At 40.9% G+C, this 22,709-nt stretch overlaps 2 protein-coding genes across 7 annotated transcripts in view; one reads left to right on the top strand and one right to left on the bottom strand.

Annotated features, from left to right (window-relative positions):
• The window catches only part of LOC117496882 (CD5 antigen-like), a 34,957-nt gene extending 34,853 nt beyond the window's left edge, over positions 1–104 (bottom strand). The window contains exon 1 of the mRNA XM_034148729.1: positions 95–104. The gene's annotated coding sequence lies outside the window, so the exon portion shown is untranslated. The remainder of the gene's footprint in view (positions 1–94) is intronic.
• A 2,822-nt stretch (positions 105–2,926) lies between these two features.
• LOC117496938 (membrane-associated phosphatidylinositol transfer protein 2-like) overlaps positions 2,927–22,709 on the top strand; it is a 52,473-nt gene continuing 32,690 nt past the window's right edge. For 4 of the 6 annotated variants that reach the window (XM_034148794.1, XM_034148795.1, XM_034148792.1 and 1 more), the window contains exons 1-2: positions 2,927–3,542; positions 19,573–19,816. In XM_034148794.1, the coding sequence (XP_034004685.1) occupies positions 19,739–19,816 (78 nt within the window). In that variant the 5' untranslated portion in view covers positions 2,927–3,542; positions 19,573–19,738. The remainder of the gene's footprint in view (positions 3,543–19,572; positions 19,817–22,709) is intronic. The other 2 variants (XM_034148793.1, XM_034148796.1) reach the window with 2 other exon arrangements.

Raw genomic sequence — 22,709 nt, 5'->3', positions numbered from 1 at the left:
GTGTGTGTATCTTGCTGTCAGAGTTTACGAGTAGTCTTTTCTTGACAGATCACAAAGATATTTGAATATAATAAATAATAAAGTGTATTCCTACCTGAGCGACAGACCAGTAGCATCAGCAGCAGCAGCAGGTGATCCATGTCTCTCTTCTGTCTCTCTCTCTCTCTCGCTCTCTTTATTCTGAGCATCTCATGTTTTGTCCTCGCATTATATCAGCGTAAAGCGAGAGGTGGAGTATCTCTGGAAACATATCTGATCGTATTGATATGGTATTGATATCTGATCGTCACTTCCCGCTCTCTTCTCTCTTCAGCTACATGTCAAATCATCACATCAGAGGCTGAACATGATCCTATTTTGAGGGAAATATTCCAACGCTAGTCTTTAGAAGGAGAACAAGTCAACGTAAATGTCTAATTTAAATTAACAAACACTTTTACACAGATACAGAACAACTAACATTGGGGTTTGCTGCTTAACATCTTTAAGCAAGCAACTAAAGAACTAAAAGCCAGACTGAACAAAGGCAGCTGCAAAAAACAAAGTGTGTAGAAAAGTAGAAGAAGGACTCAGAGATCAGAGTCACAGAGCAGAGGACCATAGTCCAGGGAGAAACAGGTTCAGGTGGAACCAGCTTGGTTCTGACTATGGAGAGGTTCTGTAATCCTCATTAACCTGTTAAGCCCGGGAGCTCCCGGTACCCGTTTTTTTTTCACGAAACTGTGTCTCAGGGCTTCTTACGTAGTGAGTATTCTTTCTTTTTATTTATGCATATTTTACTAATCACTCCCCTTTTAAACTGTTTTTTTTTTACTGTCCTATAGTACACATTGGAATGATTTCTTACTCATTTTGTGATATTCACACTGAAGAGAATTATTTGCCCTAGACTTCTGAGAGAGTCAATAACGTATAATACATTATTTTACATATATTATATATTTATTTATTTATTTATATAGTCTTAAAGTTACAACCGGCCCTTTGAGTGCAAACTTAATGCTGATGTGGCCCGAGATGAAATGGAGTTTGACCCCCCTGCATTAGGGTGTGGATGTCAGGCCTGACTCTCAGCTTTATAAAAAGGGAAGTTTTCAGCTGCTCTTTAATGTGGATCCCAATGTGGTAATCGCCGCATTCAGCTGTAATAGTCATGCCAACTTGATGCTCTGCTCACGGATGACTCGATGAGCATAAACAACTGTTAAGATGATGACCTTGTATGTGTGTATATATTTTTTTTCTTTGAGGGGGTCTGCCCCCAAAAAACAGTTTTAAGTCCTGAGAAAGTCAAATAAGACGGTGTGTAAAACTACACTGCCCAGCCAAAAAAAAGTAACCTTTGATTTAACTAGGCCAGTAGGTAAGGACTTTCCACTGGATAATAACTGCAGCGATGTTTATGTTTTAGCTGAATACACGTTTTTTTAACCCTAACTGATGCAGTTAGTCACTACTTTAATGTTTGTTCTTTCTGATGTAAAGTCAAGGTTGTAACTGTTTGCAGTAAAGTCGTGGGGCGCTGAACTGTTCCTTTGAATCTTTTGAATTTTGATACATGATATAATTACTTGTCTTTCAAATTTGAAGGAGGGTGAGCAAGCATCTTGAGGAACATTCATCATTAACTCCTCCAAAAACTATAGCTTATTCAATAATAAATGAATATGTGAATCATAACAGTGATTGACAGCTGATAGGAATAATATGATTGTTAATAGTATCATATTCATTCAGACGAACATCGATGAGACAGTTAATTAATGTACTTATTGCAGCAGTCTTCATAGATTTGGTACCCCTGCTGGTCTAAGAGTGAAACAAACTCATTCAGTTATTGTTCAGTTAAAATTCATTAAATTATGTCTGCCACCTTATATATTTATATGTAAGGCTTTACTGATGTGCCACAATAATGTCACCTATGTTAGTGAATTAAAAAATTAACATTGTGGCTTTCCAAGTTAACATTGATTGATATGACTGCGATTCAATCAGCATATACTTCTGCCAGGGGATGCCACCCCTCAAAATCTCCTGCCACCCTCTTGCCACCCCATGAATATTTGTCTAGATCCGCCCCTGCACACCTCTAACCCTTAGATAAATACAAATAATACTTTTATTGTTTATTATTTTTACTCCATTATAGTGTTAATGAGCTTTCTGCCTCAATATATCAACGGGTTATCATTCTGTGATCGTAGGACGCCCTTTATACACTTGACATTGGTGTAAAAGTGACTAAGTAGTTTTACTCAAGTACTATACTTAAGTACAATTTTGAGGTACTTGTACTTCACTTGAATATTTCAATGTTTTGCTCCTTTGTACTTAAGGTTTTGCTACTTTGAGGTTATTGTGTACTTTTACTCCACTACATTTATTTAATATCTTTAGTTACTCTGCAGATTTGGATTAATGATGTGAAATATAATCACCAAATAATACTTTAGTTACCCCTGGAGTAAAAATTCACAAGCTTTCCTGCAGAATACAAAGTCATTACAATTATTAGCTGCACCTTTACCAGCTTTGATAAACATATTAATGCAACAATAGTTATAAGCAAAACATATAATCATTCATAATAATGAAATGGGCCAAATGCATAATGAATACTTTCTTTTGGTACTTTAAGTAGTACTACGGTATATTTTGATGCCAGTACTTTAGTAATTTTACTTGACTAACATTTGTAATGCAGGACTTTGACTTGTAACGGAGTATTCCTACACTCTAGTACTTATACTTGTACTTAAGTACACCTGATACTTTTCCCATCTCTGCACTTGGAGTGCAAGTTCAAGTGTGTGAAATGAGCAACTGCACACGCTCAGTAAGGCAGGCTTTTATTTTGGAAGATTATACCGGAAACCTCGTTAGACTCGTGTTTCCTTGACACTATTTGGTGTCGTGCTGAAAGGACTGTGAAGTCTCGCAGCGGCTCTGACTTGAGGAGTGACAACTTCCCATGGCGGGTGCTTTTCATCTGTGTGCCCCTCTCCCTCCCCGGTTCTGTGGACGGTAGATGGACCTCCGCTGCACCGAGCTCACAACCGGTTACCGTTTTACCGCCAGGACGAACCCGACGGACCGCCAACTCCCGCGACGTTTGGCAGGATATTCAAGGACATTTTAAACGTTACCATAGCTACTTCGGCCTTTTTTCTGTCGGTTCAGGAAATCCAGCGTGTGGTTCTCCGGTGCAACGATGGGGCCATATTTTGTAAACACTGGCAGAAAGGGCGGCTGATAGCATGTTAACACACTCCGGATGATGATGTGTGTGTCATGTTGTACCCACACCCCTTCCTCTGCTGAAGGGCCATCACATGCACACGGCGACGTAAAGGAAATTAGCTGCTGACTTTCGATGCGTTCATCTCAATCATGGCATCGTTTCCAGACCTCATCGAGTGGAGCTGAAAGAACACCGTGTTACAGGTGAAAGTAGTGACCCCCTTACAAACGCGGAGAAAAGGCTGGGGAACTTTTGCTTTTCCGGGTGTGTGTTTAATCCGGAGGTGCATCAGCTGCAGGTATGTGAGGATAATCGGCATTGCAAAGCCATCAATTTATCATTACCTTTGCTTCCATGTTGCTAGGTAACTAACTGCCGGTGAGTTTACTCCGGTTCAAATGTGCTCCTCCAACGTGTAACGTCACGTTTGGTAAATCTTATTTTACAATGTTCTTAACACCGGGTGCTGTCAAAGCTCGCCATTACATTTGTTTACACTCACGCTGTCTTCCTCCTGTTACATGAAGAAGTGCAGCATTTGTTTCTGCTCTCTGTTGCTGTCACACAGGCATGCTTGTTGGTTAAAGCTTGTAAAAATGCTCCCCTCTCTATTCGGACTGTAACTTGTTATTATTATAGACTTCATTAAATAATATGTAAAAATGGAAATGACTGGAATCACTGGTGGATTTTCAGGCTCATGTTTTTGTTTTTTTGGTGCATTTTCCAAAGATAACTTATAAACCACTCTGTTTAAATTACAGCATGTATTGGTTTTGACCTCAGTGAGAGGATTTACCTGTAAAGTAAGGAAGAAGAGCACATATTTTAACTTAACTCAGCTTGCCTTTCCATAGAAACTTGCATACCACAAGCTTTTTTTGCATTCCCGAGGCCTATTTCTAATTTAATACGACTTTATGAGTTTCAGCATCAAGAGTCACTCAGCTTGACTCAGCTGGGCCTGGGTGAGTCATGGAGACAGAGCTGACTGAGGCTGGGGCTTCTGTTGTCCAGATGATTACACTTCTTCCACTGTGGCCTCTGCTTTATTTCAAACATAGCAACATGTCTTTAGATTAGCAATGCAATCTGAGACTAGTTTTGAGATTTATCTTTGGTACAGATCAGAGCCTCAGCCATATAAGAGCAAGATCTAGCGTGCACTTGGAATACAGAGTATTACAAGTAATTGCAGGAGAGGCAAAACCGAGATTTATTGTTCCCGGGCCTGAATGATATTGCACCTTATGCACTCAGGGTGTGTTATCTCTCTTTGACATGTCAAAACTCGTGCCAGTCATAACGGTTGTGGCGGTTCAGTACATTGGTTGAGTCATTTTTTAATAGCATGTAAGCAGAAGTTTGAATAGTAAAGTTCACTGCAAGGGTTGGTAGTCATTCTGATTTGTTCTAAATTATAGGGAATTTGAGCTTTGTTTGTTTTTCTCTTCTGAGTCACTTTGGTTTTTGACTTCTGTTCATCCTTTTTGATCTTTAACATAGCTGCATCTGTTGCTGACTGTAACACACACAAGCTGTCGGTGACTATCAGGATATCCCCATGCCTTTCATTTGTGTCACAAAGAACCACGCAATAAACACTTTGCTGCTGCTGCCTGTCTTTAATCAATAAAGTGGTCTGATATCGAAGGGTAGACTGCTTGAGATGGAGGCCAACAACATCAGGATCACAAACCCAATTCAAATAAGTCTCACGTGATTGTGCACCAGCACCACCCTCTTAACCAGTCATACCTGTTGTGACCTTTACACAGTCAGTGGACCTTTCTCTACTGTAGACAAGGCAGCTCCGCAAGATATTTGCCTAACCAGTTTTCTGACAGGCAACTGCCTGCCCATGAACACACTCGTATAAATACACACATGTGGTGCATGGGCAGGGCTATGTGGACAATGCAAATTGCAAAAACCTCTACTGTGACTTTGACGTTTTATAGAAATCTCTCCCTTTTTGTGTGAATTCATGAAAATGGATTGATGAGTAAAAATTAAAGAAGTACTTGTAAATATGTAATATGCAGTTTGTCCGAGTATCCTAGAGATGGTTCTGATTCGGTCTCAGTCCCAATGTCCAGCCTAACTAACTGAGACTTTAATCGACGTCTCTTGTGTGTGCTAAGTGTAATGTGAGTGGTTTTTAATGAGGAAGAGGCAGTGCTTTTGTCAAACCACATGTGGACAAAATGCAAGCCTTTTATTTAATTTGTTGTTTAATAAGTGTTTATTGCTCATTATAACAGCCTTTGTGTTGATACAGGCTTATTTCATACACTGTTTTTAATCAGATGAGATTACAACTGTAAAGTCAGTACAAATTCACAAAGCAAAGACCGACTTCTTCCCTTTCCATTGTCGTTCTTAACCACTACACCACTTACATGATGGGTCATTTTTCCAAGCACTTTCTGTTTTTGTGAGCGCTGACAAGCATTCACTGATTTTACAGTTTGGGTAAAATTCATTTTGGCTATACTTGCAGGTTTTCGAGTGCAGCCATTGGGACTACACCATGCTGTTGGATAGTTTTAACTCCATGGTTCCTATATTATTGTCATTTTGACTAAATATAAGCCTAATTGATCGAAATTAAGCTGATCTTGAATATATTTAGGATATGTCATATCCCTTCCTCTGGCAGAATATTTTATTACGCAAGTCATTTCAGCAGCTTTCAAATATTCATTTAGTATAAATACTGTACGAGTTATTATTTCCTGGAAAATTACTTTAATAGATTCAGGAAGGCACATTTCTTGGCAGCAATGTCTGGATTCGAGTTTGACAAAGTCAAGAAGTTGTCTTGAGTTTTTTTGTAGGATAACCATACATGGACTTGTACATATTTGTCTGGTTTTAGTCACTGGTTCTTTTATCACGCTGCAGAGCATTTGTTAACTGAGTAGACATAATAATATTGAGACATCTCTTTTCTCTTCTTTAAAACACATTTTAATGCACCATCTGTATCAAGGCATCTTACAGGAAGTTAAGAGGCTGAAACTTGATCGCACTTAAACTCTCAGGTTTCTTACACCAAACAAAAGAAGGAGAAACAGTGCAGGTGATTCTAAGTGAGTGCCTTGTCTGTACAAATATGACATTTTGTTTCCTCTTCCATGCTCACCTTTTTTATTTGTTGAATTAAAGCAGTTCTGATGCAGTTAAAAAAAGAATTGGAGACACTGTGATGATCTCATTTTAAATTGGGATAATCATTTATCAGATACTATGCTAATGTTTGCTCATTCATGTCACACAGCTCTCTAAGGCTAAAATTACCCACCACTCTACTTATGTTATACAGTTACAGGAGGGCCGGACAACCTCCTCATGGTCCGGATGAAAACGCTGTGAGAATATGTAAATATATGCTGTGAGTGACTGTGGAGTGGAACATTCCTGACAGAGGAGCCTGTAGTATGTGAACATGTGTTTGAGTATTCATAGCACTGCGTGGAATCTCTAGTGAGAGTGTTTTTTTCATTATCACATGTGACAGGTCTTCTGTTCTTCTACTACAACTCTCACCTTTTATTTTTTTAGGATTGTCTACAGACAGAATAAGTCAACAAATCCTGTCACTATTAATACTGGTGACAAATTAGTGTCCCGCCATTTTAGATGAGGAAACAAGAAAACTGACTTCCTTTCAGTTGAAGTTGCTGTGACGTGTGAGGTGCTTACCACATATTTTGGTTCCATGTCTGTACTATTTGAGCTGCTTATCAGATGATATGCTGACACAGGAAGAGCAAAGAAACATCACGTACAAATACAGTAGCTTTTTGAGGAGAGTTAACGCAGTGGTAAATAAAGTTCTGTACGGCGTGGCTTCACCTGCTGTCACATAGTGTACATGCTGTTGCTCTCAGATATAATCATAACCTCACTTGCCTGTTTGTGTGGTATTTTGACATTTTCTTCATGTTGCTTCATCTCCAAAGATTTTGTAAAAAACCTGTTGAACTTGGGTCTGTGTATTTTATTTCTTTTGTACGCGTCCTCATAAAATCTTGTTGGGTAAGTTATTTTTTAATAGTCATTGGAATGTCTGCTTGCGTAATAAACACATAAAAAATGAAGGCAACTTTAGGGATATGTTTTGTAAGTTTGAAGATGTTATTCGTAGAAAACGGCCTGTGGTTTATTGAACCCTTCTGTGTTCAGTTTAATAAGTTAAATGGAACTATAATACTAATACCACATTACTACATTTCTGTAATTGTGACATCCTTTCAAACAAAACATATTGTAATTTAAGTATATCAATACTTTCCTACACCTATCACTATTGTTATTGCTATGTGTAATTTTGACATGACATTTGAGTTTGGTTTGGGAGGAGGGATATAGTCTTGGTTCTTTACTTGGACCAGACTATGGACTTCTGTGTCTTGTATTCCACACGTCATATACACACAATCACTCTCACTCCCATGACAAGGAGGCAGTGATAAGATGGAGAGGATAGTGATAGAGATTGAGCAGTTTATCGTACAATAGATGATTTACTTCTTAACTGATTTTCTTCTATTTTCTATAAAATAGACAATTTGTATGAATGCAGTTTGTTACATAAGCTAGCAGAAAGATAATGAAGGCATTAAACTGGATTCATGACATGCCTTTCATGTTATCCCCGACTGTATATAGGTTATTTTTCCCTCAGCTGATACCTCCCAGCTAATAAAACTCATGTCATGTTTGCGTCATTCCTCTGACAGTCAATAGGGAATGATTGTTATGGGCACTGACATCACTGGAGGGGTCTTTGAGTTATGAGTGCATTTTATGTTGAGGACTTTTCACACCACGCTGAAATGAAGTGATAATCATCAAGAAAGCTGTATTATAACATCTGTTTTAGTCTGTACTGTATTTATTTTGTACCAAAGGACATGAAGTTCTTTTGTTAGCAGCGCTACCACAGGACATCTCCTGTTATTAACATAATGGCTCTGGTTAAGAATATAAATAAGAATATGATTAGAATAATCAGAAACTGTGATAATACATTTGCCCGTTTTATAGGCTGGACGATTCCATTCAAATGGACTATGCTCAGCTGAAACATTGTCATATTAGTTGGACGTCTGCTTTGGAATTGGATAATGATGATGGATAGATGACTTCCTGCACTGCACACACACACAAGCGTAGAATAATGGAAACAAATTATGTAAAACGACGATTTGTATCGGTGCCTTTTTAAACGTTAGGGTACTTTATAGGTTTAAATGTCTTCATATGTGAGTATAGGCACACATCTCCAGCTGGCTGGTTATCTGAAGGTCTCATTTTTCTTTTAATTCATCTTCAGTGGACAATCATGCATCATGACAGTATTACGGCTCCACAGCACATCCAGCTCCACAGACAGTGTCTTTCATCTCCTACTTCAGCTCCCTTAAACAAAGCAGGTGATGCTAATGTTGCTGTTGACAGGGACAGCAGGGGTACACCCTGTCCCCACCTATTCATGATGTGCCAGCTGACGGATGTCAAAACACTGCTAATGCTCCTGAAGTGCCGTTGTCTGGGAAATAAGACAAAGACAAAACACTTAGTGCAGGTTGTGCTGTGTCCCTGTCCTTTTTGACACTAGTTTCTCTGGCAGTGTGGGTGGACTTGAAGAGGAGAGCTGAGGTCTTTTTATAGCAGTCCACCTTCCTGTGTCCTTTCTTGAGTTTCATTTTATGGAAGACGAATGAAGTCTGTTATGTGTATCCTGTCAGGGAAGATGGGTGTTGTTATTCATCAGGCTTGTTGGATGAAATCGAGGCACTCACATTCTGTACCAGGAAACATCTTTGCTCTTAAGCAGAAAGATGCAACGCTATCTGCTTCTGTGAGGCAAAGTCCAAAAGATGAATAAGTATTCTAATCTGCAAGGACCATAGTCTGCTTTGAATTAGAAATGTTGCGTGCGCTGAGTCATTGAACTGCTGATTATTGGATTACTTCCTGCTGGCTTTTTACATGTGTCCACATTATTGATAAGTTGCAAATATATACATATTACTTCAAAACAATGTTTATACCTATGCTTTACATTGCATACATTTTCTTTTTGTTGGTGTCAGTAGGGACCATATATATGCCATTTTATATTTGTTTGTGTGTTGTTGTTGTGCCCCACCCCCCAGCCCTTGTGGCTCTCTGACTCACATGGATCATGTAAAATGAAAGCGACAGCGCTGCTTCATGTCTCTTTACCCACGAGCTCCTTTCTTTTCCATTGGCCACAGACACCTGATTTCTCTGATGCTAAAAATAGACTCCTTCAGACCCTAACTCCCCCTCTTGCTGCCCCCTCACCTCTTCCCAGTGTATCGGGAAGTCTCCCTGCGTTATGCCTATTCTTTGCTTCCATACGGCAGACAAAGCTCCATTGAGAGAAGTGTGTCTTTGTGTGAAGGAGATGTCAGACTCCTTCAGTGCAACACTGAAAGAGTGTCTGTTTTTTTTTTTTTTTTAGCTCTGATAAGAAAATCCCAAGATGATAAAGACAGGTTTTCCACCGAGCTGAAACCTGACTCTGAACACATCTGAAGCCAAAGTCATAGGACCATGAGCATCTTTGAAAATGGCCTTTTATGGTCAGTGTGTGAGACGGCCTCTGTCCTTGGTCAATGGGTAGAGCACTTTTGTGAAGCCTGCGTTATTCGTGCTGCACAAGAGGGTTTGAGGTATTTCACAAAAGGGCAGCAGACAACCACAGCTTTTCAAGAGCAGCTTCTTCCCATGGACTGTTAATTTGCTTTGTGGTAGATGTCCTCAGACCAATAATAAACTGGTGACCCCAGGATCTGAGTTTCTTTATACCATAAACCCAAGAGTATAGAACTATATAGAATATTAATGTATTGGTCTGGTATTGAGAGTTTAGTGTAATATAAATTTACTTGGATGAAAACTGAACATCAATTTGGGTAATTCTATTTGATAAATACATATTTAACTCCATTTATAAAAAAAAAAAAAAGAAAAAGAAAAAAAAATTGTTCTCACATCGTGTTTATAACTGATCCTCCTAAAGCCTTTTCTGTCTGATGCTTGCAAAACTTCTCTGTTCCCAATTCACACATCGTTTTAAGATTCCGCTTCCTCTCAGCTATTATAGCATGGGAAATCAGGGAGTTTCTTCCCAAGGATTCAGTTAATTCAATATTGGTATTCTCCTGTGTTCCTCCATATCTCTCACACTCGGTACTCGATTGTATAAAAGAGAGTAATAAGTGGTCTTCTAAGTTCATTTCAAGAAATTGCACTCAAATGTCATTGGGCATTTTGAACCAGGTAGTTGTAGGCCTGCATGAGTACAGTACAAGCATTAAACGCTAAATATTTTGTTTTCACATTCTGCATTTTATTAAGAGATGTTTCTGCTACATGACATTATATCAGTATCAGTTTCTTTAGCCAGAAGACAGACTGCAGAGACAATGATCCGAGTTGGGGAAGCACAGAGACTGAAAGAAGTGAAAGTGGAGACAGGAGAAACAGGAGAAAGAAATATCAGCCCTGCAGCGTCTGGTCTCTACTTCCTCGTCACTCTGACTTCATCTTGACAGCCAATAAGGAAAGAGTCCTGTGTCTCCATGGTTACCCCCGTTCAAGCCATGATGGAGAGGATGAAGGGGCAGGAAAGGAAAACATTTTGGCCTATTTATGGAGTTTAATCCATTTAATTTCTCTTCTCGACAGTCAAAAACAAAATGCATTGCCAGTTCTTTGAGTGCTAATGACATTTAGATTTTTTTCATATGATTCAAATATTTTCATCCAATGGCCAAAAAACTGCCACTATTTTATAAAATGTAGGATTCCACAAGCTTTTAATCACAGACATTTATTTGACACCTAACAAGTCTGCCTTTTTCTCTTTGTTAAACGCGATTGCTTTCAGAGCTTATACATGCATTTCATCCATAGGTTCAGCCTTCATGCTAATAACACAGGTTTGATTGATTTATTTTTAACATAACATGTGTCTTGCATGCCTTCACAAAACTCCTTTTGAGTTATTACAAGCTGGCTGATGGTCAGTCAGATGAATTCAGTTTGAATATCTGATGCATGTGAGGGTGGTTGCATTCTGCCATAGATGGTCCAATAATGTAGGTGTTTCGTCCCACTGAAATAACAAGTCAAGTTTCTGTCGTATTTCATATAGTCCAAGCCACTTTGCAATATTGTGAGAGATCGCTTCTAGCAATGTTAATGTGAATCCATCAGTTGTTATTCCTCTATAGGCGCTTTCACACCGGAGTACTTTTCCCAGGAATAGTTCCGATAGTTCCTGGGATTTTGCGTTCACACCAAAAAGATCTGTAACTAGAACTTTTTTTCGGGAACCTTTTCACCCTTTTCAGTCCCTGCTAGAGGTGGTACTTTCCTGGGGAGAAAAAGGTTCCAATTTCTGATTGGCTGGGCGAATTGCAAACCACGCCCCGTAAAACTCAGAAAGGTTTTGTGAAGCCGCCATTTTATTTGCTCGCATTAGCATTATTAGCATTAGCATTAGCCCAGCGCACCAACGGAGAGAGACTAATTTATGGCAACACAAAATAAAACTTGGGAGCGGTGGAGTGATGAGGAGGTGTCAGGCACTTCTGGCGAGTTACCCGGGACTTCGGGTGGCAGTATACGCCGTGAAAGTTGTTTGCGGCCTGCCAGTAAACCCAAAGCAGAAGAAGAAGAAGAAGTGACGTCAGCGGCTTAATTGGCTTAATTTGCGTAATCCTCCCTCAAGGACTTATTCCGGTGTGAACGCGATCTATTAGATAGTTCTGGAACTAAAGAGTTCCCGGGGAATTATGTTCCGGGTACTATTGCTAAAGTACTTGGTGTGAAAGCGCCTTATGTCAGTGGTGAGCAAGTATCAGCAACAGGCGCCACATTAACAGCACTTTGAATCAGCATCTTGTTGCTACCAAACACTCATGGAGATGCTGATAGAGATGTTTGAGATTGATCATTTGAACCTACAAAAGCATTTCTTGTCCTTTGGTCTGTAGGTTAGATGAATGGGATGGAAACATATCAAGTTTAGCAATGCTTTACTTTTCTGTATCCGTCAGAGTTACATAAGACTTCTCTTTGTACAGTTGATTTAGGCCGTTTGAGGAGAGCGACAGCAGGAGGAGATCCTCATGTAACCTTGGCACGTAACTGATTAATCAAAGTATTAATTAATTTGCATATAAGGTCATCTAATTTTGTATTTCAGAGTACAGCGTGGCGTTGATTAAAGATAGAGCTATGTGACAGGCCTGTTTTGGAAAACGCTAGGCTGATGAGCATCACTGAGGCATAAGAAAACAATGGCTCCACTTATTAGCACGCTTCAAGTTCCCAGCAGTCACTGGGCACCAGATTCATTTATGGTGTATTTTAATTAGATGCTGTGAGGGTGTCTAATCCAAACTTGACTTATTTTCCACTGGTGCAAAGCTTCACATGTCGTCAGGTTCACTAATCTGCCTTTAGAGAGAGTTCATGTTTCCAATTATGAGATTTAGTGCAGCTGTTTTCATGGAACTCAATTTACAACCACATAATTGAGGTTATTTAGAAAAGACTAAAAGAGCAAATCATTGCTGCAGCTATTATTCAGGTGGTACTTCATTTTTCAATAACCTACTGTAGTTCTCTATCTGTATCTTTCAAGCAGCAAATGATTAGTTGTAAAATGTTACATTTGTTACATAAAGGTGAGGAATGGCCTTCTTAATCCACATGCGGACTAAACCCCCAGTGTATGATGAACAATTTGTATGGTTGTTTTTAAAACTCTTGCTCTGCTATAATATTGTACGGAATGTTTTGCACATTCTCTTCTGAGTCTGTTCTTGCTGGTTCTTGTTTGTTCTCTCTCTGTGTAAACCTTGATCATATCTAGAAGCAGTTCTTCCTCGCAGGGAAACTGTAGGAGGAAGAGGACGAGGAGAATGAACACAAAGGAGGAGATGCTCACAGGGTGTCGAGTATTTTTAGCTTTCCTCTGTACTGCGATGATGAGTAAAGAATAAGGGCAGGTTGTGAATGTGCACCCCACTTCCTTAGCCTGCGGAGGAGCGAGGGCCTGAGGGACAGGAGGAGTGATGGACTCTTTCTAGGGCACATGGTGGGATCTTACTGTATTTACAGGATGAAACACCAACAACTTATTATCCTCTCTATTAGCATAATCATGTCGCTGAGCTGGATAATGGCACTGCTAGTGAATCTGGTTGTTGTTGTTGAATATTTTTTGGGTGGTGCCCAAGACCCTGGTAATGAAGGATTTGTTCTGAGGAGATCACATCTTCTCCATTTGTCTTTTCTGATAGCACAGTTCATTTTGAGTCTTTATCAATGCAGTGTAAATCACAGATAACTCTCAATGTTGTCCCTACTTTTATCTTTCATTCTTTGAACATGCAAACCATCCTGGGCTCTTTTTCAATATAAAGAAAAGATAAATGTTTGCTGACCCTTTCTATGCTTTATTGAAGTCGGCAATGAACAAAACATGGTCTTTGTCCGATAGCCTCCTCCGCCCAACCTGCACCTGTATAATGAATAGAAATGTTCCACATGCTCTATAATGGAGTATTTCAAAGGGTAATAGATGAAGTATCTTGTATCAAGGGTCAAATATATGATAAATAACTTTCACATGGATTACATTACATGTTACTTGTTAGACGCTTTTATCCAAAGCGACTTACATACTCAATACTGTGGGCAATCCCCACAGGAGCAATTTGGGGTGAAGTGTCTTGCCCAGGGACACAACGACATGCTGACTGCAGTGGGGTTTGAACCTGTGCCCCCCTGATCCGAACACCAACGCACTACCGCACTGCGCCACACGCCCATGAATATGGTATAGGTAGAAGTTCCCCAAGTTAACATTCATCACCTTAATACAGAGATTCAGGAAGACACACAAAAGAGAAATTCAGTTTCTCACCTGGATCAAAACTTGTCAAAATACACAATGAATTACCATAAAATTAACAAACTATTGATAATGTTTACCAATTAGCATCATTGTGACTATTATTATTGTTGACATCCTCTGTTTCCTATTATTATGATTATTATTATTACAAAAATGTAAATTAAATATAACAACTGTTACAAACGGCAAACGGCACCACACACAGGATCTGAACCGAAAAGTGCAGCGTAGCAAAAAAAACACTTTGATTGAACTTGATTAGGTAAATGTATTCACAATAGCAATGTTCTGATCCCTGGGTCCTGACCTTACATTTGGGAAAGACTGGCGGTGAGGTTTTCAGTACGGCCTAAGCCGGCAGGTTTTGTAAATCAACTTTGTATTCTGTGTCATACACTTTATATAAATATCTATACACTGAAAAAAGATACTTCATATGTTGCCCTTCATAGATTGAAAAGAACAGTCTGATCTTTTTACATTATGCTTTAAAAAAAAAGAAAAGCGTAATTGCCTCTTTGGGGACTGCAGGTGGATGGTGAACTCCCTCGCTCTAGCAGATCAGCGCTCAGTCCAGCATTAACAACATTGTCTTAAGCCTTTTGACATTTTAACTGGATTGGTGGATAAGCCCATCAACTCAATCGAGGGCTTCTTGCCGCGGGCAGAGGCTCTGTTGGTGGCGGTTGTCATAGCTGAAGTTGTCTCTGTAATCTCAAGGCAACGCTGTGTGAAAGTGATCTATGGTATTTGAGGCAGCCCAGGGGCTAACATTTTCCACTTGAATTTAAATGGGGACTTGCCTTGGGTCAGTCATGAGGGAACTCCTGCCCCCCCCCCCCCCCCCCCCCCCCCCCCTGCTCCTCTGGGATTCACCAACACCTCGTTTGCTCTGCCTCAAAGTGTGGCTCTGTAACACGGGGCTACATTTAAAGGAGCACACCATTGTGGCCTTTGGGTTATAGCCTATGAGGTAACTTCTCCTATCCAGTGTTGTACTTTGTGTCGAGAGCCATGCCCAGCTGTTGCTCTCTGTCCCATGATCAACCTGTCTGCTAAATGGTGCACCTTCAGATAGATAGACTACACTATAACATATACAGAATAAATATACTCTCTCATATACCAAACTATGAATTATATAAACATAGTGTACCATATACATAAAACATTTGTCATATTTTTAATGTGTTTATGTTTAGACGTTAGCATGAGCCTCTGGTTTATGACGCATAATCCATCCTTTAATTTAGAGTAAGCACGTTTCATCCCTGCGAGAGGTGAGCAGATGTGCACATATTTGAGCGCTTGTTTGTTTATGCCAGCTCCAGAAGTCACACAGATGTAACTGTGCTTCCATGCTTCATACTTATAGCTGTTAAATATGAGTGAATTATGTGGTTTCCTACTGTTTCCTGGAGCATTATGTACCTCTGATGGTTGGTCACACCTTCTGAAAGGGTCGCGGATGAGGTATTTGCAACATTATTCAGCTCAGGGTGCACAGTTCTTCCACAGCTGGCCCCACGTTTAACAGGCTGAAAAACCAGTGGTGGGTATAGGTACAAACACAGTCTTACTAAAAGTGTTTTGTAGCTTTGTTGTCTTCAGTTTTGTGAAGCGGGAACATTGGAGGCTGCTTTGTGCTGAGTGCTGTGGAGGGTGCTACTGTTGCGTCACTGCCAATAGGGGGGCAGAGACTATATTTTTAGAAGGGAATGAGCATATTCTCCGAACAAACCACGTCAAGCACTCTGCTTGCGTATGCTAGGATTATTGTGACCAGGCTATTTTTAAGCAGTGTGTGTGTCAGTGCCTTTTTTCTGGGTCAAGTACGGTGCCAGTACTCTCTCTCTCTCTCTCTCTCTCTGGGCTGCTGGTGGATCCTGCATTACAGGTCCTCTGCTGTGCTCAGCATCTGCATCAGTCACAAAGGAAAGAGTCAGAGAGACAGAGGGTGTAATAGCCGCTTTAGGATAGGCCTGTGTCTGCAACCAACAATTAATTTCAACTGAAAAATAATCTCAACCACTCAAATTATGAATTCAGAAAGGCCTCATTAAACTGAAGTGTATCGTTAAAGGAGAAAAGAATACCTTCTAAATCGAAAGCCACATTGCATACAGATGTTTGTTTATTAGTATCCACACACTGATAAATACACACAGAACACAGAAATGTGTGACAAACACATTTTTGTGGGAGCGTGTTTGGGTGTGTCTGTCTTTATTTGTTGCTTCCAGAATAGAGAGATACACTACAACTATAAACTCAGCTGAAACGAAACTTGTGTATTTATATACTTAGTTTGTGTATATATTGAATATGTGCACGCTTGTTTGTATGTTTGGCCTGCAGAAATATTTATTTATCTTTCTCTTCATTTCTAGATGAATTGATCAATCATGTGGTGGATAACATGTCAGACAATACTGAGGGAGTTTCTCAATGACCAAGGTGATGTCTGACATGTTTTGTTCTGTAGTTTCAAAACCCAAATATAAACGGTTTAATGAAAATGAAACGGGTGAAAGCAGCACATTTTCATCAGATGCTGAAAAACATATTTTTTGTCATTTTGAATAACAAATTACTTGGACGACGAATAAGTTATCGAAATAGTTTTTGTGTTTGCGTGTGCGTGTCGTCCATGCATGTGTGAAACAACAAATTGAAACATCATTTTGTCTGATAACTAAATCAATATTTTGAATAAATCCAAAATAATTCTATACACACATGCAGATTGTATTGCTGTGACACTTACGGTACGTTCCACACGGCAGCGTGCGTTGAAGCTTGCCGGTGGGCGTGTCTGGAGCGCGACCAACAACCAATCGCATTAATCTCCCGCCCCGGACACACAAGCACGCGGTTTGATTGGCTAGAGCTTGTACTGGCATATGATTTGATTGGCTGGCGCTTCCGTCGAAGCTTGAAAAGTTGAACTTTTCGCAACTTTCGAAGCGAGCAACGGAACCACAATGCAGTTCGGCAAAGCGTGACGTCACCCCATTCAAAGTGAATGGGAAGCAGCGTTGAAGCTTCAAAGCACGCTGCCTTGTGGACGGGCCGTTAGTAGATCGACTTTGATTATGAGACATTTCTCTGACTTTAGAATTAATTAATTAATTAATACAAAAGAAAATCCGTTTACAACAAAGATGATAGTTAGTTTCAGCTCCAACACATTTTCAAACATTCATGATCCTGCTTGGCAATTGGACACCTATCCAGCCACACCCAGCCACACCCAGCCATCAGCATCACCACTCATGTTGTGACTGCGGGGTTTCCCCCTGTTCTGCTGCCTGTCCCTCTCTCTGTTTGCCTTTCTGTACATACCTGGTGTCACTTCCTTGAATGTCTGTCACCAGTTGACGGCAGCTGGCTGGACTTTCATTCCCACAGTGATCATTCTCCATCAGATAATCGGACATTAAAAGAATCAGTTTTACTGTGTCCAAATCGGTACAGCTGTCACATCCAGGATCGCTGGCCAAGAGGAAATTCTCAGAAGTTTGTTGCAGCATCAGTTGCAACCCACATTCAAACTGTCGCCACACTGTTGAACCATGCTTCAAGTAGATTATAAAGCTGTTTGTCACCGACACTTTCAACCAGAATGAGCAAAGTGACCTTCCCCTCTAAAGCCTGGCACTGACTTCTCGAGGCTTTACTCTGGGCCTCTCGAGGATAACCTAGCTCTATCCCAGTCCATCCCAAGAGTATAGTTATATTCAGCAGAACGCTTCTTTTGTGCTCTGATTTTGTCAAAGTGTTCTTCTGTGTAAAGCAAAGATATTTGAATAATGCAAAGAAGACAATGTTACTCATTTAACCAGAACACCTCCCATGCTGTTAGCAAGCCCCTGCTCCAGGTTGAGAAGTTCTTCAGGCTACAGCGGGGTGTTGTAGAGGCGAACATTGAATAACTGGTGGACCAGAGCCCTTTGCCGACACCAGGAACCTCCCCAAAGCTGGCCTTTGTCTGCTGGATGAATGACGCAGAAGGAATATAAGTGTGTTTAGACAGAATGGCTCAGTTCCAAACCAGAGGAAAGTCCACTTGCTGCCATAGGTCAGAAAAAAGTGGGGTTATGCAATGCTGTCTAGTCACATTTGAATGGCCAAATGCAGGCACAGAATAATACAGTCTCATTAGCATGGTGACTAAGATCTTGTCCACCAGGGCAGCGCAATATACAACTTTTTGAATCATCTCTGTGATGACAATGTAATTGGATATTTTCACCAGTCGTATCTGATCACAGACAGAACAATCCCTTCATTAGCTAGACTCTTACCGTCTTTGTTGTTGAAATATGAACAGGTGTGGGGGGGAAAAAACCACAACCTGTTGTCAAAAACTTCCTGGACGGGACATTTTTGTATCTCTTCTTACAAAAAGTCACACGTCATCACTCAATTTGACAGATATGCAGTCTCCCTTTCCTTGTTGACTTCTCTTTAGTTAACGTGTCACCTTAGCTGACATTGCCTTCAGCCCTGGTCTTGTTTTGTACTCACTTGGCTCTGAATCAGTTCTTCTCTTAGCGGTCCCAAGCAAACTTCTGCAACTCACGCCACCCACACACTGGTTATGTATAGCCCGCACCTACCCCTATCTGCCCACTGGTTTGAAAACAACGCTTTGTATAATTCTAAGGCTGCTATTTCTGAAACCTCATGTACAGGGAGCTCTTTCAATGTTATGTAATGCTCCCAACTCAACTGTAATCCCTCTTATGCTGAGTGAGCCCCCCATGTGATGGTGCTGAAGGGTTGGCTGTTCTACGGCTACTACTGGCTCTACGGGTGCTCTCTGTAGACTCTGGCCACTTACCCCCCCCTACACACACGCACACACACACACACACACACACACACACTGAGCTGTGGCCTGTGTATAAGAACAGAAGTTTATCCTGGAAAATCTCTTACTTGGATCTGAGACGCTGGATGGAAGCACATTGCTGATGCTCGTCCTTTGTGCCTGCGCTCGGACTAGACATACAGTAACTACACTGAGCATCAAACTGTATGTCCTGAATGACTCTCCGGATCTCCTCTCTTCTTCATCCGAGTGTGAGACACAAGGATTTATCTTTGTCCTCGGTTATGTGTCGAGGAATTTCTCAGCTTCTGGAATTTCGTCTGCGTGTTGTTATCTTTTGCTTGTGAGGAATGTTTTATGTTGCTGGTTTAGAGTGAGGTTGATGAAGACTTGTTTCAAGAACTGTTAACTTTTTTACTGATCTAACACTGCTACCTGGATGCTTGAAGGTATTTAATTAAATGTTCATTCACAGCTTACTTACCCTCATGCTTTTTTTTGTGTCTTCCTTCACAGGAACCGTCAATGTGGACTTCAGCTGGTGATTTGACAAGTCACCTATAGGATCCCCTCAGAGTCTCTCCTGTCTCCTCTCCCCCTCCCTTCCCTCTTGTCCCTCCCTCCCCCCTTCCCTTGTCAATCTTCTCCCCGATCCCTCTATCCCCCTCCTCCAAAATTCACCATGCTTATCAAGGAGTACCGCATCCCCATGCCCATGAGTGTGGAGGAGTACCGCATCGCTCAGCTCTACATGATCCAGGTGAGGTCACAACCCTAAATATATCACTTTTTTTACCCACACACACCTTGCAAGTAAACCAGTTTACAAAAACAAAGCAGTCGGAGGAGAGAGAAATTAACGGGGAGTGAAATAGCAGCATGCACAATTATGAAATGAGTGGTCACACGGTCTTGCGTCAGTGTAATGGAACAAAGAGAGCTTGTTAATAGATTAACCAATTGAAACTCTCTGACCCTGGCTGTTTCCATATACGTTTCTCCAGGAGACGGGGTCGGTGCACTTTGCTTTCACTGCCATCTCGTTGCACACACATCCCTTCAGTGATGGAGATGGATATACTGCCTTGTCTATGACAGTCAGTTCCATTTGTCTTACCAGGGCCCTTAGCTGGAGACTGGGAGTCTGTGTAAGCGCTTTAGGGTTTACAGCTCCATGCAGGAACGGGTGATTTATACAGCTTTAGTTATCCTGTGTGGCGACATATTTTCTCTTCATATGACATGTTTAAGTGGAGGAGGATTTATTTAATCCAGTGGTACAGCCAGGTGCACTGCGAGCAGAGGCATGGAGAGCAGTCACGGGGTCACACATACCTGTGACAAACCAGATTAGATATGTCACAAATCCTAAAACAGCTAATGATTGTGTGAAACCCAAATGTTTTCAAATAACGACACAAGGCATAGGAACCTGAAACTTCCAGCACAGAGCGGAGTTCTCAGTGCAGAGTGAGAGAGTTGCATTAGCATAGGGAACGTTTTGACGGTAACCATAATAGATTGTGCAGTTTTGGATGCAAACCGGACCCTCGAGCTTATTTCAAATTCTTCTAGATATTATTGTAGCATTACTTTTCACAACCACTAATGCTCTGTCAGCCAGTGCAAGTTACAGGTCATCATAAAAAAAAAAGAGAATAGACCTGATGTCGAAACTCATTGCTCGGGAGCTCCGGGACCAGTTGCAAATTGCTCAACGTAGCGTGAGCAGCACTAGGCGTGGTGAAGCCAGATCCAGAATCTGTTGAAGAAAGAGAAAGAGTAAACGTTCTTGTATCCTCCTTACTGTGTTTTCTTTCTCATTTTTTATGTTGAAAAAACATGTTAGGCAAATTATACATTATTGAAGAATATTTGTAACATACTAAAACATGTCTGGAGGGGCACTTTACATATGTATCGCTTTGAGGCATATGCTTATCTTGGCCCTAAGCATTCAGCAGTTGTGCTGGGATTTGAGTTGCATGGTTATGTAATCTGTATCACAAGGGGTGTGATGTTGTTTGGAGAGCAGGTTGAAGGTAAAGGCCTCTTTAATCCGGCGTTTTACATGGTTCAGTGTGTGTGTCTTGCTTCTTCAGTGATCTTGTGTCAAAGGAGGCGTGCTTTCATGAGGAAATAAGATGCATTAGAAGTGAGTAACATATCCATAGTGCAGTGTTATGTAAAAAATCCTAAATCTGGAAATGTATGGTGGCTTAGGGAACGTCCCTTTTACAGGCTATACAAAGCAACATATGCACTATGTTGTATCCAAGTTAAACCTTTAGGCCTTGCATAAGGAAGCCCCAGCATGCCTTCAAGCTGTTAAAGAGATGCCCCTCCTACAACTGTTTATCTTACACCCAAATTAATTATTGTTTATGTTGACAAAGAAGTCTAAAATAAATATCCACCCACTATTGTAACAATACTACAGCGCACGCTGCAGACAGCCTCTCCTTTTTCTCTCTATGAAAACCGGTTATATGTCAGTTACTGAATGTTAACCTCAAGCCATAGTAACAGTTTATCCTTATGAAGACATTTCTCTGTCCTGTTTGCACAAATGAAAATAATATATTATATAATTAGAACATATTGTTCTCTCAAGGAATTTCAGACTTTTCAATTAACAAGTTTTCCTGGTGTTCTTCTTTGTATCCTCTCCCCCTGTTGTACAAAACAGACAGGTAATCCAGTTAATCTGTAGATGGTAGAGAACATGACTCGGCAATCGTTCCCTGGAGCAAGCAGGCGTTTCAAGACAGCACAATCTGCACCAAACTTCCACACACTAAGAACTTATTTGGCACATAAACTCAGGGTATTGAGGAGAGCTAAACGTCAAACTGTAACTTTAACATTTTTAGTTTTACATGCCTTGTGCAAAGTCACTGCAGATGCCCATGTGCATTCTCAAACATGTAATCGAATGATAGGGAGATAAATAGTTTCATTAGTGACCCATAGTTACCTTTCCCCCGGACCTCACCCTCTCCACACAGCCCTGTTGCTGCAAGGCTTCCGTCACCATGGCAACCGTGACATCATCAGCGTGCCGGTGGTCAGGTTTTGTTCGAGAGAGGGAGTGAATGAAAAGAGGAAATGGAGGATAAAAAGAGAGGTTGCGAAGGAGGGAGGGGGTGGAAGTAAAACAGAGAGAGAGAGAGAGAGAGAGCTGTATTTTGAGCAGAGAGGATTTTGCTGGCGTCTGTGGGTACCCTTCGCTTCATTGCTGTATGTTACCAGGGCAACTGCATCATGTAGGCCCGCCTGCCTGCGATCCATCCCCTGTGTAGAGATGTCACAGATGAAGTCCAGGCCTCAGGACATATCTGCACCTCGGCCTCAGAGCCCCTTCTCTCCTCTCACTCCCTCTCCTCTGCCCTTACAGCGCCGCCTTCTTATCTGAGAGCTAATTGCAAATTCATTATCACCACATAGGGATTTGCGGAAAATGCATGAAGCAAACGCGGAATGTGTGAGAAATGAAATGAGAAGATCTCACTGGGTCTCAATCATCCCTCCATCATGCTCTGACTAAGCAACTGTATCTGTGGAGTGAAGTGCAAAGCAGCATCTCAAACAGGAAACACTCCTCACTTACTTGACGCAAGAAGGGAACAAAATAACCAGGATGTGACTTCCAT

This window comes from Trematomus bernacchii, unplaced genomic scaffold, assembly GCF_902827165.1.
Source record: "Trematomus bernacchii unplaced genomic scaffold, fTreBer1.1, whole genome shotgun sequence".
NCBI lineage: Eukaryota > Metazoa > Chordata > Actinopteri > Perciformes > Nototheniidae > Trematomus > Trematomus bernacchii.
This window is presented reverse-complemented; position numbering and strand designations above follow the sequence as displayed.